The sequence below is a fragment of the Anguilla anguilla genome, chromosome 14 (assembly GCF_013347855.1).
Source record: "Anguilla anguilla isolate fAngAng1 chromosome 14, fAngAng1.pri, whole genome shotgun sequence".
NCBI classification, from domain to species: Eukaryota; Metazoa; Chordata; class Actinopteri; order Anguilliformes; family Anguillidae; genus Anguilla; species Anguilla anguilla.
In genome coordinates this window covers 15,331,066-15,348,415 of record NC_049214.1, presented here as the reverse complement: position 1 = coordinate 15,348,415, position 17,350 = coordinate 15,331,066, and the positions used below count along the sequence as shown (strand labels likewise).

Genomic DNA, 17,350 nt, shown 5'->3' with positions numbered 1-17,350 from the left:
TGTTGTAATTTGAAATGAAAAAATGAAGACAAGGTTAAAGACTGCTGACTGTCAGCTATAATTTGAGGGGATTTGCGTCCATATCGGGTGATTTGTGTAGGAATTGCAGGCCTTTTTATACATAGTGCCCCATTTTAGGGGGCCAAATGTAATTAGACAGTTTCTTACCCAACCGTATGTTGTTGCATCATTAGTTTATGCACAAGAAAGTTAACATAAGGTCTAGAGGTCTTGATTCTAGGTGTGGCATTTGCATGAGTCTATAGCTATTGGTCTAAAAAGCAGGCCACCTTGAGACTAAAAATTTGAATAAATCAATCTGAGACATATCTAAAACTATTAACTAACTACTTGACACATTGTTATGAAGCAAGAACACACTCAAAGGCAAACAAACTGGTATACCACAGAAGAAAACTTTACATTGTGAAGAAAAAACATTTTCAACTGTCAAACAGATCAAGAACAATCTCCAGGATGTAGGCGTAGGCATGTCAAAGACTACCCTAAAGAGAAGACTACACCAGAATAACCTCAGAGGGTTCACTGCGAGATGCAAATCACCGGTAAGCATCAGGAATAGAATGGCGAGTTTAGAGCTTGCTAAAAAGTACATTAAAATCCGTAGAGTCCTGGAACAAAGTCTTACGGGCAGAAGTGGAAAGTATTAACCTGTACCAAAATAATGAAAAGAGGAAAGTGTTAACAAAAGAAAGGAACTACTTATGATCCAAACCACTTCCCTCATCCGTGAAACATGGTGGAGGAAGTGATATGCCTTGGGCATGTATGACTGCAACTGGAACTAGCTCAGTTCTCTATATTGGTGATGGGACTGCTCATGGCAGTTGCAGAATTAATTCTAAAGTATACATAAACATGCTATCTGTTCAGATCAAACTAAATGTCTCAAAACTCATTGGATGGCACTTTACTGTGGAGCAGGACAATGAGCCCAAACATACTGCAAAAGCAATCAAGGAGTTTTTCAGGACCGGCAAGTGTAATTTTCTTGGCTGGCCAAGAAAATCACATGACCTAAATCCAACATGAACATGCATTTCACTTGCTGAAGAAAAGACCAACAGCAAACAGCCCCTGGAACAAACAGTGACTGAAGATGGCTGCAGTACAGACCTGGTGGAGGTGGTGGTGGGGGGTGTTTATGTATAAACAACGCTGTAATTCCTACACGGATCATCCAGTGTGGATGTAAATGCCATTATATTACAGCTACCAGTCTGCACTTCACCCTTATAGTTTTCCTTTAATTTCTAATATAATGTGGAGGAGTTCAAAGCCTAAACTATCACTGGGACACACACACACACACACACACACTTTCAGTATTCTGGGCTAACATCCAGGGCTTGGGGTGCTCCAAAGAGTTTCAGCCTTGTGACATCTTTGAAAAAAAAATCCGACAAAGATAAAGTAGCCAGCAAAAAAAAAAAAAAAAAAAAACACTGAATAAATTCCACAGGTCATAACGTATTGAAATATTATTTCATAATGATTAACGCAAAACGAAAATATATTTTACCAATGCGGACATACTGTATATCCGTCTAGTCCACTTTCTTCCAGTCCCTCGTGTGCTGGTACTCTTTTCACCGAATTCCAACGTTTGGCTCCACCTCCATACACCCGCCCTTAGTCAACGTAGAAATTTACAACAACTGGCTGAGCCAATGAGGGTATGCTAACCTTTCGTTTTGGGGGTTCAGTCCGTGAAGAAAAAAACTATGCGCCAGATAGTACTCAAGTCATTTAATGCGAAGCACGGTGTTTTGCTTTATACGTTTATTGTCCACATACAAATGATAAAAGTTAGATATGGGATGTTGCGAATGAGATGCTCTCGGTAAGGAGTTAATTGGGCCGATGCGTTTGGAGTGCTTCGCTTAAAGTTGAGGAACACGTCGGGACTGTCGGATTTGTGCATCCCTTGAAAACACCACTACAGAGCTGCAGAAGAAACAGTGGCTCTTGAGCACCAGAGCAAAGAGAGCTTGAGATGTCGAACCAATGTAAGGACTAGGCTACGGCCAAATTTTGCGCTTCTGTGATTATGAAAGTAGATCAAATTGCACTATTAAAAGTAGCAATCGATGGGAGTTTGATACGCGACTTTGTAACTGCTGTAGCTAACTAGCTACTTAAACTTTCTGTTGGCCGACTTGTAGCCTGCAGAACAAACGGCTTTGAAAAAAGAATACCCATTGGATTCCCTGGATTTCCCTAAGATGTATCCTTCTACAACATTTGTGACTTGGATACTTTTGTAGCGATTAAAGCGAAGTGCGACAGCCTTATGTTGAAGTCTAAAATACCATTTGCCTTATCTTCTCTCCTATCACGATGGCAAAACTTGGTAACATTACACAGTACAATTGGAGATTGATTTGGCCAATTTGGTGTCTGTTTGTACTTTTCGGCTACTTCTCAGTTGCCTCTCCATCACATGGTCGCCGATTGATTTGTTGGCAGGCGATCATGAAGTGTCAAGGAGAGCCGGAATGCCACTATGCATACGAGCAGTATTTGCACGCATGTGCACCGGTAATAATAGGAGAGAAAAGGAAGTGTCCCAGCCACTGTATTTCATCACTTGTTCAGCTCAATCAAACTAAAAATGGGCCATCTCTGGAGGACTGTGACTGCGCTTCGGATGCGATCTGCAGAAACACGAAACGGGCAATCGAGCCTTGCTTGCCTAAGACTAGCAATATGGGCTGCACTGAAGCCCGGCGCCAGTGCGAGAGAGACTCGCACTGTAGCGGTGCTATGCGCGATTATTTATTTTACTGTGGTAAACTTTTCAGTGGGGTAAGGTGTACGGACGCATGTCGCAATGTCATTTACAACATGCGCAGCATACCTAAAGCTGAACTCTTGGATACTTGCGTCTGTGATGGAACAGAAAGGACCATATGCGAGTATGTTAAAATAAGCATGAGAACTCTTTGCTTTGACTCACCTGATAAATATGTTGGCAGCGGATTTTCTGATTCGGAGCAAGATGACGAAGATGATTACACTACGGAATATCCCCCGTACGAGGAAAACACAGGTAGTTTTAGCAGACCCCTTAATGTTTTGTCTATGGGGGCATCCATTTTGGTTCTGGTCTCCCAGCTGTAATCATTGAGGTTAATCATCGACCAGAAGAATATTATTGACTCTTGTAAACTGTCATCCAGCTGTGCAATAGCAGATCAGTGTTTTGACTCCAAAGACTATGAACTCGCCTTTATTGTAGTTTCCCAGGGAGCCAGATGACTTTTTATATGGATTAGCATATGTTGTAGACTGTTTGCATTTCTATGCATCCATACAGCTGTATACCCGTTGCGGTAATGATAATGGCTGTGTTGATAATTATGGGCAATATTTCAAGTCTAGTAATCAGTATGTCCCGCAAGACCCAAATGCAAAGAAGTTAATTAAGTGACTATGGCCTTAAAAGAACGATGCTGCATGGAAGTACATGCATTTGTCTCATGCTTTAAGAAGCCCTCAAATGATGATTGCCTTAACCTTTGGTTCAAAGCTGAAAAAAAAAACATAGGATATGATGGGAAATAACTGCATACGTGTTTATTTTATTTGTGACCTAACAATGCAAGGTTGGAAAAGCAAGCTGTATAATGCCAGTACATCATTGTTTGAAACTGCTTTTTAAAGTTTGCCTTCAGGGAATTCTGAGATAAGCATTGCATTTTTATAAAGACCATGTTAGGTTTGAATTTTTGCATAATGGTTGGGTTGTACATATCCAACATGCTATCTTTTTTCATAAGAAAATATTGTGTTCATATCTTAGTAATTATAATTATTTCTTAGTAATTATAATTGATGATCATTCCGGAATGAAAAGCAAACATTCATATTTTAAAGGGAGTTATTTTTTGTGATAAATGTCAACGATTGAACTGCAGAATATTAAAAATAGTCTTCCAGAGATAAGCTTGTGATTGCGCAGTTAAAAAAAAAAAAAAAAAAAAAAAAGAGAACATTCACTGTCTAGAAATGTCTAAATCCACTGTATGACTGCATGGTGTATGTGTAATGAAGGCATAAAACAGAGTTTTAGCAGTGCATACTTGACTTATTTTTATGTTTAATTCCATGTCAATAATCTCTCAATATAAATGTTTCTTATTAAATTGCTTAAATATTTTGTCTATTCAACTGCAAAAAAAAAACAAAAAACGTTTTTGTGCCAAACTCCACTGTACAAGGCCTGCTGGATGCATAAAAACTAGAGACGTCTAATGCACTTGACATGTTTACATACCAATATTTGCTGAACGAATAAACCTTTATGAACCTTGGGTGTAAATGAAAATGGGGAACAATCATTTTCTTTAGTATTTCAGACTTAAATCATGAATATGATTAAGCCAAAAATTGCTGTCAAATGAACTAGGTAATTAAGGCACCCAAAAGAAGCCTTGTTGCAGTGATGTACATGTGAACCATGCTGTCTGCAAAAGAGTTGTGTGTAAATGCACTGATGTACATGTAATGAGTACTAAACAGTTATGAGTAAATTATGGCAATTTTTCTTGATTTTAATATTCCTCTCTTCATGTGCAAAGTTTGGTGTAATATGTTTGCAGTAATCAGTTTTTCTGTAGACTGAAATAACTTGTGGTCCATACTAAACTGTTCAAAATCATTGCATTGTTTCCATGTATAAATATTTTGCTAAGAAATTGCTAAAAATATACATTTTCTAGTATTATTCTTAAAGTACAGTTAGAGACTAATTCTTAGTGTGCTATTTTGTCAATTTGTGTTAGTTTCCTCCAATTTTCAACCACAGTTTTTCCCTGAAGTACCATTAGGAAGCTATGTTAAAACAGTTGAGGTACAAAGCTGCTAAACAGTCAGACAGTTCATTGAACTGACACTGACTACAGTAAACAGAGTAGAATATGATTCATGCTTCTGTGACTTAAATGACTAAAGGTTTTCATTTGTGTATCGTGCACCAAATAACTTCACATTGACCTCAAAGTGCTGCTCACACACTAAAGAAAAAGTTGTTGTTATTATTATATAATTACAGAATGTATTCATACAAACTGCTAGGCCATAGAAGCAAAGCTGTAAAGCATTGGGCCTCCTGAAGAAACCACTACTTACACTGCAAGATAAGAAGCATAAAAGGTGTTTTTGAGTTTGCTGGAGACTATTTTACAATCCAGATAATGTAAAGATGACTTGGATCTTGTTTTAATATAACCGTTGTGCAACAAATATCTTGTGAGAGTGGGGATTTTCTTGCATGCATTTTTTTTCTTTCCCTATACCCTCATAAATAGGGCATGTTCTCCCGCTCTTGTGATCGGGGACTCAAAATCAATGATTGCAGCAATGTTTTATTAGAGGATGGACAAGGGCCCTCAAGCTGAATTAATCAGGGAGAAGTCGAGTGGCACTTCTGTCATGGAAATGTTAAGCACATAATAGTTCAGCCACACAATGTGGAGGCACTTCATCCTTTCAGGCTCGCTGACACCTCTTCTGAGAGGAGCTGCGGGGAAGGATGTGGGAACGATCTGCTGGTTCATAGTCTACACATTGTATGTGGTCTGCTGCAGTGTTGCTTGGAAAGGGGTGGGGGGGGGTGGGGATTGAACATCTGAACGTTTTACTTTCTACACAGTTGCTGTCTATAACTATCTGATAGGCAAGTACTTCACACACACGCGCACACACACATACAGTTTGGTGTCAAATCAAGGCTAAAATGTAATAATTGAATTACCTCTACTAAGAACCTCATAACTATTACTATCAATATTATGACAATTAACTGCTGTTTTTAATTACAAGAAGGGATAGTAATAATAATAATAATGATATGTAATATTATTATTATTATTTTGATATGTAATATTATTATTATTATTATTTTATTATCAATAAACTAAACATTTCCTATACATGACAATGTAATGCAGTTAATGTGTTTATGGTGCTTTGCTGTACTGCTCAAATGAGTTGATGCCACTTTAAGAAAGATTTTCCTGTTAATAATTGTAGCGCTGCTTCAGTATTGCTGGGGATAGTGAAGGAATGGAAGCAATCCCCCCCCCCCCCCACCAAACTTTCTCCTGAAATGTTTTCAATTAACTCCTGGCACTGAGGTGCATGCTCTAAATGGTTTCCCATGCTAAAATGTGGAAAATCTGTAGGCAACGTCTCAGCAGGAGGAGAACGTCATTAAAACAAGCACATCATAATTCACTGATTCTTTGATAATTCACTGATGCCTCCTCCAAAAGATCCTCCATTGATAAGGAGTTTGAAGTGTGTTTTATGGATTTGTTGACAGTAATGATCTTGGATAGATATCCCTGGGCCCTATTATTTTTAAAAGGGTCAGTTTAAGTTATGTGATAAGGGAAGGAATGGCCCAATAGTGTTAGAAGACTAGAAGATATGCTCAATTTATAGGGTATGAGAGTAACATGGGATGTTGTGCTTGGAGGATCCTATGGGTGTGCTGTCATGCTGTATTTTTATCAAAATGAATAACTTATAAAATATAGTAAAAATTGAATAAAAATGCATTAGTATTATGTCCACCAGTATTAAAGTTGCTATTGTTGATTGTGAGTCGTTCTTAAAATAGTATTACCTGGGATTCATATTTGTGCTGCATAACCCACATGGCATTATCCTGATTATAAATATGTACATGATATATCTCACACACACACACTCACACACACCCCCATGCAAATATCCACAGGCCAAGTATATGAAAGGGAAAAACCACTGAACAGTGCTAACAGAGAAATAGGAGTGGCTCTTTTCTCACAAGTGCATGTCAATGTACTGGATCTGTGGTGTTCACTGAATTTACAATAATGGAAATAATCAAACTATTAATTTGTTTTGTTTCTTTGGGTAAAGGCTTTAAGACTTAAGTTTTTTCAGATCCAAGCTGCCACCTTGATTTCATCATGTCAAGCTCTTGTGGAAATAGCAGCCCTTTGAAACGGGAAGGTGATTCTTAATCCAGTTATGCCAGCTGGGTTCTGGTACTCTGGGCTTTAGGAGAAAACTACAGGATTAAATAGTTCCCTGAAGAAACCCTCCACCACTATTCCAGCTATTTGGAAGCTTTATATGTGAGATGGGGGCAGTTTATGCTGAGCACAGGCCTCTTGGAACAGTATTTAAGTATATATAACCCATTCTATGGGTAATTTAGCTACATACACTATTTCTAAATAATTGGACAATTGCTGGATAATCGGAGCCAAACTCTTTACATTCCGCATAAATGGTTACACAAAACGGCAAGCTCCACTTAGTTTAATTTTTTTATTAGTTTTATTTTTAGGTCCAAAGTGGGAGGAGGAGGAGGAGGAGGAAGGTAGTTTGCTTTTACAATTGCCATTGCATTGATGTGAATAATGATCAAATAATGAAGTATGGTAGCAGAAAACAGGATAATGAATATTTCAGTCATATAATTCATGTGGCAGCCCTAATGGAAAATAGTTGACTGGCCCCAGAGCAGCAGTGGCCAGGAGAAGGCTCTGAGCAGGCACACTGCCTGAACTGAGGGGGAGGAAGGCAGGGGCTTCCATTAGGAACAAGCGTGCAGTCAAAGTCTCACACTGTTATTGTATCAGGTTTCTATATCATATTACTTAAAATCTAATGCATATATGGGCTGTGGGGCCAGTGGAACTGGCTGATGAACTGAACAAAGCTGAAATACAGAATTCTTACATAGTCACTGAAATCACCATTTTCACTGTGTGTATGGCTTTTTATAAAAATTCAGTCAGGAGCAAAAATTTATTGCAAAATGCCCGGTGTTTTTTGAGTGTATTTATTTATTTACCAAAGTATATATCTACATAATATTAAGGGCAAAATAAGTTAGATAGCAATGGTCTTTTAGAGGTTTGAGATACAATGATGTACTTTCCTTTTTTCAGTATTTTTGGCTGGACCGCAACAGCGGGGCCAGCCCTACAAACACGAATTACTGACTGACTAACTGACTGAGTGATGAAGTTACACCATTGGTCGGCCGAGTTATGAAGTTACACCATTAGTCAGCCGGATAACGTGTGTTAGGTCCAGCCATATACTAGGTTTTAACCTGGTCTTGTTTTATCTCTCCTTGCCTGACCAAATCCTACCCCTTCAGCCCACACCACAGGTTCCATGTGTATGTCCCATGTTGGATGTTGTACTTTATTACTCTCGGTCAGGGCTCATGTTTACCCACTGACCGCAGCATACACAAACCTGCCCACATACATGCAAAGCTTGTAGATACTGGAGACTGCGGAGGGATAAGACTGCCACAAGCCACAGCACTGACTTTAATAGTGGTGAGTGGTGTTAAGTAGAGTGGAGGGTGGGAGCTGATGGTTGATTGTTGCCTGGTGTCACACACTGCAATGGAAAGGGGTTATGATAGTGAGAGTAAGAGAGACAGAGAGAAAGTGGGGGGGAGGGGGGCAAGTGTGGAGGAGGGGAAGGACCTCTCCCAGTCATGGGAAACAAAGCTTCTATTGGGACTTCCACTGGCCATGGGCTCTATTTACCAAGTGTGAATACTAGAGCTGGGCTATCCCTAGGCCTCCCTAGGATGTGCACCTCTCTCTAGCCCCTCCAATGGCTGCAAAAGAAAATGGGAGCAGGAAAGAAAGAGGGGAGTGGGAGAGAGGGAGAAAAACACAAAACTTGCTGACACGGGGCATAACTTAATTTCCACGGTGGTGGGACAGCTGTGTGGTGTAATCTGCCGTGGCAGGCCATTAAAACTTCAATGCCTGCACTGACCCAGAAGGGAAACTCAGACTGCGCCGAGCCATTTCAAAGGAGGAGGTGATTGTTGCGATTTATGAGTTTGTATTAAGGAAACATGTGCCACTTGCCTCTTTTTGACAGTTGTTGAAGTACTATGTTGTTCATACATACATATGTACCACTTTCTATACCACTCTCGTGGATGTGCCCAACTGGGAGCTTTCTCATTTGATATCAGAATATTCAAAATCTCGTTGGCACTGAACTGCTGTGAGAAAACATTTCTTCTCCTTATATGGCCATTATAGTGCTGCACATATTTTATCGTATCAAAGTTAGGGTACTATTTTGGGGTATTTGGGAATAAAATTGAGGGATTTTGGGTGGGATTCATACCATTTGAAGCATGTTATTCCTATAAAAACATGTATTTTAATTATTCAAAATAGAGTTAATTCATGCAGTATAAGCATATGAATGTAATGATTTCATTCCAAATTTTCAAACCTCTATGAGTCAATATGAGTCAGACTGGGTAAATAAAAATATATTACAGTTCACATAAAACCACTATGTCTTGTTTCACATGAGTCAGTATTATCTGCTTTTGATTTTAAAACAACATAAAAGCATTTTCTACTTGTTTATGCATCTCCCCTCCCCTATATTTTTATGCTGGCTGGCTTTTCTAGCTTGTGCATGCTTATCATCAGAACACTAATCTCATTGTATCCAGACTTGGATATCTTAATGTGTTATTGTAGTGTGGGCCAACCATTAATTTATGTCATTTCAAATAAAAGTCAGGACGTCCACTGCTTCATGGAACTACCCCCAGATTTTTTTTTTCTCCCAAGGAAACACTAAACCGCTCTCTTCATACTTTCTGTTGTTTTCCTGTCCTTTTTGAAATAAGTGGTATGACGATCTGAAAGTAAAAGAGTTGGCAATAAATTGGAGCAAACAGAGCTCCAACAAAACCTTTAGCCAAAATAATGAACCTAAGCTTGGCAGTTGTTTAGAGTTAATAGTCTCCCATGAACTCAATAGGGGCTGGGGCTTCACTCCATTAACCTGACCCCAAGGGCCATGGGCCAAATTGCACACAGTCGTTGTCTTGAGGTTATTCATCGTTCGCACATTCATTTCCTCCTTTATGTTGTCTCCTTTCATTGCAGAGGGCATGCTGGCATACCCGGGTCTAGAGAACAATCTCTGTACAGTGTCTGGGAAGAGAAAGCGGGCTGAGGTCATAAATATGTTAAAGTGGTGCGTGAGTTTAAGTGGCTTTGTAAACCAAGCACAAATGAGCCTTCAGAGTAAATAATGAATATGAAGCAGAGTAACACAGACATTGCAAAGAGGTGTGGAACAAATGTTGGGAACATTTCTCAGAAATTATTATTATTATTATTATTATTATTATTATTACAGGAAAACTCATCTGATATTAAGGCTTTTGTTATTGAAGGCTAGCAACAGTGTGGATTAGGAGTAGTTTCATTTTCTTGACAATGATATCACTGTTAACTGCTTAATTGTGTTTCATTTATTGCTTAGCATTACCTACAGTGCAATGAACGTGCCATTTATAGGTTTTCACTTTAAATATGAAATTAAACACGAACTTTAACCAGACATTCATCTAGAATGTGTTATACACAAATTGCCTCTCAAGCAATGAAAACTAATATCACTTAATTTTCAGTCGTATGTACTTCCAACATTCGCTGTGCTATCAGTAGCAAGAACCCAGTCTTCCCACAGTATTTACTTAGCAAATGTGGCTTAGGGTTGTAATTCTTCAGGACACCCTCCAGTGCTGATAGTAAAAGACTCCGTTTAAATCCAAAAGCAAACATGAATCAAAGCACAGCAGCTACTCAAATACGACAGTTCACACTGTTATAAAAGAGTGCATATTTAGCATATTGTGAAGCTGAATGTAGTGGTATTAGTTTAAGATTCAGTGCAAATAAGTAGTCTCAACAGGCTATTGAAGTAAAAAGCTTGCTACAGAGTTGCTATTCAGAAGAATACCCTAATTCTAAAGCTTGCTACACTACACTTGTAAACACAGGCAACAAAAAGTCTCTTATTTTTCAAACATATTGCATCAAAAATTTGGCAGAGGCCACATTGTTAATGGCATTCAGGAATTTTTTTTATTTTTTGTTAAGGAAACCATAAAAGCCTTATTGACCCCCTCCCAAGACAGCCATAAATCAAGCAGGGAGGCCTGGTTACAGGCTGTGATTGGGGTTAGGGGTGGAAATGGAATTAAGAGGCAGGGAACAAGGCCCATTTTACGCTTTCCAAACATCTGGATCCTACACAAGTTGCTGTATTTCACATTTACTAAATATAGAGTTAAATGCATTATTCATTATGTGTATTTGTGTGTTTTGCACATCTATGATACATCTCTATTATTACTATGAACATGCATATAATCTATTGCTTGTGAATGAAAGATGGTTCTTTTTCCTCTTCTCGGAAATATTATATTGGTTAATACACCTCTGATCCTTGACCCAATGATCTGTAACACAGAGAAATGAATATGTAACTAAAACCACCCGCACTTCTCATTGCTCTTTATAGATCCAAATTTGGCATGAACGTGTCCCATCCTACCTTCACGAGTGGTTTTTATGCCTGGTTGTTAGATAAAGTGTTCTTTCCTCACCAACTGTCAGATTTTAAGAGAAAGTGTATAAAATGGGTCTGAGAGGAAGAGATGCCCAACATTCACCAGTGACACAGGGTCAATCACAGTGTTGTGATATTCAGAGTGAACTGGCAGGCATTGGAGCCACCCAGTAAACCATACAAGGTGTATGGTTGTCTAAGAACTGTGATTGTCCACAGAGAAACACTATTGGCAGGACAGGACACAGAGAGGCTGGCTTTATAGCAGGTCTGGAACTAGCAGCCATCTTAAGCAGAGTGACTTACACACACAGGATGTGAAACACAAGACAGGTTTGCAGAGGAATGCATAGTGCACTAGGCAGCTGTAGCAAATCAACCCAATTCCTCTGAGTGCCCAGGCCAGGGTCAGATGTCTCCTTTACCTCCCCCAAAACCTACTCTAAGCTTCATAGTTTTGTTTCTCTTCCTTGTCTTTTGGAAAACCAAAATAAAGTTACATTTTCTCTCCTACTCTGCCCTCTCAGTATATATAAACAGGCCATCTTGTTAAGGAAAATGTTATGTCTTTGCTTGCTTTAATTCAATTGTGTCACAAGAAACATTTTCCCTGCACTGCAGTGCAGTTTATTGTTTCATTCATCACATTTTATGGAGGAAGAAAATGGCTGCATGAAATTAACCTCACACAGCAGATAGTCTGTCTTTATTGGCTTGTCTCCCTGGTAATTTTTAAACATGCATTGCTGATTTAAAAATGTAATTACAGAAGTCATTCTTTGTCATTGAAGGATAAGGGATTATAAAAATGTTTATAACTTTTATATTTCAGTGCCTTTAAAAAGTTTGGCAGATTCCAAAATTTAAATGTAGCATTTTGGAAATTACCTAAAGAAGTATTTCTATTTTTTCTTCTGTCTATTATGAAGGTATTCAGTTTGATTTCGTGATCAGTCTTGAAAAGGGTATCAGTATTGTGAATTGATTTGTGTTTTTTTTTTCTGGGAGAGAAAAGAACAGCTGTTGTATTCACAGAGCTTTTAACCCTACTATTTAACGTGTATCATGGTTAAAAAGAACCTGTTGCCATGACAACAGCCCTCACCCACGCTAGCCCCCTACCCCTCTGAACTGGTATTAGCTTTCAGTCTCAGCCGGATTGTAACCAGTTGGCCTCTGAATCATGAACTGCCTCACTCATTCTTCATTACAGGCTTTGACGAAGGTCAGGCAACAAACTAAAAGCTATTTTTCTGGCTCCAACTTGCTTCCTTCAAAATGCATGATGAGGGAGTTGGAAATTCTGTACAAACTGATGAACCCTTCTTAAATGACTCTGTAGGCTAACAAATCAAGTCAAAAATCAGATCAACAATGATCATTTAACATATATTTATATATTTTTCTGAAATAAGTCAAGACGTACTTAAAAGTAAACCCCAGGGACAGTCTTTAATTAGATATTTTGAGCTGCTCACATCAAGTAAATTGAGTTTTCATCTGTTACTTTTGACATAAGTTCATGCAATGATGAATATTATCTAATCTGAAATTGCAGACTGCCTTTGTAGATGCACATACAGTGTCAGCATGGTATGCCTGAAAACTCCCACAAAGTCCTGTAATATAATTTGTCCTATAATGGTTTTTATCTGACAGATGTTAATATTTAATCTATTTTATTTGGGGAAAACTATTTGAGTCAAGGAAATTAGGAGCTTTAGCTTGTAATGTAATCTCTGCACTGTTAATATTTTAAAATACAAACACTTTTTTGGATGGGGGCAGAGGAGTGGAATTTTTAAAAATATAGAAACAGCTATTATTTGTATATATCATGTGTATATACTAAGAACTGTCAATTACCACAGCAATTCATGTCTATATGCCACTTGATGCATAGTTTTAAAGGGATTGAGTGGCCTTTTGACATTCCAGACCCTTCAAAAGTCTTGTGTACTTAACTAAATAGCACTGATTGGTTGATGGGTCAAAGGTTAGAGGTGAGAAGCATGTGTTTTTTATTCTGTAGTGTTGCCATTTGTTCAAGAGCAGCCTTGTTGTCTCATTTTGTCCAAAGTTTCCATTTGCTGCAAGCATTTAGCAACTACAAATAGGTTTAATATAAATTATGGAAGTATTGAGTCATATTGCTCAGTGTATTTTCTGGTTGCCAGCCCACATTGTTTTAGCAAGTAAAATCCCCCCACCCATCTTGTTTCTTAAGTGATTTAATTGTTTGTCCTCAGCTTTGAATGACATGCAAACAAATGTTCCTTTCCTTACTGCATACTTATTATGAAGTCTGCTTTATTATGCAAATACAAAAAAATAGCATTGTTTAGGTACGGTTAGCTCTGAGCTGAGTTGAATTCAGTATTTCATTTATTGAATTTTTCATATATTGTATATGTTTTATTTTAGCATACATATATATTGCATAGGTATATATGACATAGCTGGCAGGATCCAAATGACAACTGGTGCAATTTTATTTTTGAAGCTGGAGCCACTGTGGCTTCTTTCATTTTTCAAAAAATTTCTATTCACTCACATATTATGTGTGTTACCCCACTCTGTATTTCTCTATGCATTAGACTATACACGTGGATTAGCTTGGTCGTTAAATTGGGCACAACATCTGGTTGTCCCTGACAAACAAACAAACACATTTGCAGTACATGGAGAGATTGAAGTGCAGTGGATTGTAGGAGCATGCCTGAAGTATTCACATCAGCACATCCACCAGTCTGAGATGCTATCAAGAGGCACGCCTCCATAACTGTCACTACAGTCACTCTTAGTATGTTTTTCAAAGAGATGGTGACTGCAAAGAGAGGAAACAGAACTGAAACAGAACTCAAAGCATATGGTTCTTTTAGATCGAGAGTGACACCAAATAACTTATAACAATAATAATCAACGATGATCTCCTCAGAGGAATCCTATGTCTATAGAGTGAGTCAATGCAGATTCATAAATAAATAGGAGTGCCTCTGTCCAGTCGTAACACTGAAAACTACAAAACCTCATTGACTTAGGATTTGGACCAGCCAACAGCCTACAATTTGGATCATATAATGTTCCAGCCCTTTGCCTGGAGGGTAGTGGTGAGAATAGCATGTTTGTGTAAAGACGTGCTGCATCTCGTGGTGGTTCCCAGCATGTAGCCCAGAAAAGATCCTAACACACACATAACACAGACGCCATCCTACTCCAGCCAAGAGAAACCAGTAACTGAGTTTGTGGATGTTTTTCTCCCTCCCAGACCACAATCTTTCCGGCTGTGGGTTTGGATTCAACGTGGGTGATTTTAGATTTGAGGAGTTTTACATTATAATTGCATGCTTCTACCTTTTGTCTTTTCTGTAGGAAATGAATCCATTTGCAACCATAATGTACTTAAAATAGCTGGTTCTGTCATTCAGTGTAAGTTCAGCTTTATGTTCTGAGATTGAGTAGGGAAGGTAACCACAGGGAATTGCTGTCGTCAGTGTGTCACCTGACTGCACTCATTTCAGTACAGTGGAAACATTAACACATGTGTATTAAGAAAAGAAAATCCCATGGAAAAAGCAAATGGAAGGCAAATAACTTTTCTCTTTAGGACTGTGTCCTATCTTGAGCTTTACAAACCGCAAGTTACTGGTATTTATATGACAAAAATGTTTTCACTAAATAGAAAATGTGCTGTGACAATAAAGATTAATAAGAAATGATATGCAATTGAATAATTTTCATTCTGTTGGATTTTCACACAGAAGGCAGTTCCTATATATATATATATATAATGGCATGACACAGAGAAAACTAAAAACATGGTTTACAACATCGTTTATCTGCATTGCATTCATATTATCAGACCTTACTGAGGGCCTGTAGAGATTATTTCAGGAAGCCAAATAGTCCGAATGGAATCTTTATAAGTTCCTGTTTGCTGTATGAACTGTGGGCAGAAACATAGAGCTGTGAGCTTACTTTGCACAAATAACCTTTTCTTGACTATTCATTGCAGGTGCTGGTTCAGAATTATTATAAGAAGGACATGAGAAGAGCCCCATGGACTCTTGTCTGCAGTGATCTCACAAATCCAGAGAAGAACTGATATATGCACACAAATGTTTTAATAATTCCTCAATTTTTTTCCTCAATAATTTCTATAGTAATCTATATATAAATCTGTGTATAAATGCTTCAGCCTGACTTTCAATACAAATTTTTGAAATACTGACTTCCAAAAAGTCCCACCCCATTGTCCTTATGTGACATATATATACACAAGCAAAATTAATTCTTATGTGTGACCATCAGATAAAGCCTGAACTAGGTACCAGATAAGGAATAGCTGTTGTGACCTGCATACAAGACTCAGGGAAGAACAAGTAGTATCATATTGCTCATATTCCTGCGTTCAAAAAAAGAGAGATTTTTTTTAAAAAAAAGGAAACGTTTGAAATATGATCAAGTGCCTGACAAGAACAACGTATTATGTTTACAATAATTACATCCTAGCAATGTCAGCATATACTTTAAGATGTGTCAATGTGCCTGCCTATCTCTATGTATAGAGAAAGTGATATGCAGAATAAAAATTCCAACTAAAAGACCAATGCATAATATAATACATATAAAATCCTTTTTTATCAGTTATATCACATGCCTATGTGCTATCTGAGGTCTATCTGATACAAATATATACTAGCATATTGAATAGTATAAAATATAGCATATCCTTAATAGTGGAATGACCAGACAGGAGGAAACTTGATAATTATACCCTCAGACAAACAATAAGTCATAGTGTCATAGTTAATACCAGTGGTACGGCAAGATAAATCTTAAATTTTTTATATGAATGAAAAAAAGTTTAATACGTTAATGTTCTGTCCCTCCAGTTTGTGTAACTCGTCAATTTCCTTAATAGATTCCAAAGGAAGATCTTATTCACATAGTCTTGGCTCAGGCTCAAGAATTACTGGCTCCAGGCAGACCATGTGGTTTGAGTCATTTAACATAGTCTTAGATGGGGTCAGCATTTTTGTTGACATCTGCAATAAGAATACAAAAGACTTTAAAAATGTTGTGCTTGTTGAACATTGTTAAATACTGTATTTATAAGCACATGTTGAAAAAAAGTGTAGTACTATACAATATTTTAATAAATAAATCAACAAAACTTTTTAAAAAATTGTTAGCATCAACTGCCTTCATCTACATGTGTCTTTTTACCACTCTGCTGTAATACCAGCATAGACCAGCGTAAGACTGAAGCTGGTACAGGTTTATGCTGGTCAAGCTGGGAATGTGATGTCTATGCTGGTAGATCTACTTGTTCATGCAAGACCAGCTGGTTCCAGCATGCTGGGTACCAGCATCCCCATCTTCACTCCCTCCTTTTAACTGCACAATTTCAGACAGGGCCCATTTCTGTGTGTCTCCAAAGCAAGAGTTTGTTTATCCGCCTCGTGTTCCATTAAATATGTTTTTCATTATGTTCTGCAAAGCAAAATATGATATCATTAGTATATTATTCTGTCCCAAGTGTACCATTTTCTGTCTCTGTTTCTCTTTCTGTTTCTGCCTTTTTAGCTAGCCTAACTAGCAGAAATAAAAAATGCCAAAGTGTTGAAATTTCCTATACACAGTGTAATGTTGCTAAGCTTTTTATTTAGCAAATAATGCATATGCTACTGAACTGAATGATGAACCAGTTCTGAAGAGGTAACGATGGAGCTGTTCCAGTGAGCATTTAGCTGTTGGCACCGTATGGCCAGAAAACCAAAGTAAACACAAACGCTGAAAATGTTCTTTTTTCCCACATTTACTAACGTGGCTTCGAACTGGAGCACAAACACAAAAATACTGCTGCTGTAAAACAGTTGGCAGTTCTAGGTTCAGTGAT

At 38.0% G+C, this 17,350-nt stretch overlaps 1 protein-coding gene across 1 annotated transcript; it reads left to right on the top strand.

Moving 5' to 3' along the window:
• The first annotated feature begins 1,707 nt into the window (after window positions 1–1,707).
• LOC118212260 (growth arrest-specific protein 1-like) lies at window positions 1,708–4,575 on the top strand. Its single transcript, XM_035389973.1, has 2 exons — window positions 1,708–2,030; window positions 2,187–4,575. The coding sequence occupies exon 2, from the start codon at window positions 2,362–2,364 to the stop codon at window positions 3,142–3,144; it is 783 nt and encodes a 260-aa protein (XP_035245864.1). The 5' UTR covers window positions 1,708–2,030; window positions 2,187–2,361; the 3' UTR covers window positions 3,145–4,575.
• Window positions 4,576–17,350: the final 12,775 nt, after the last annotated feature.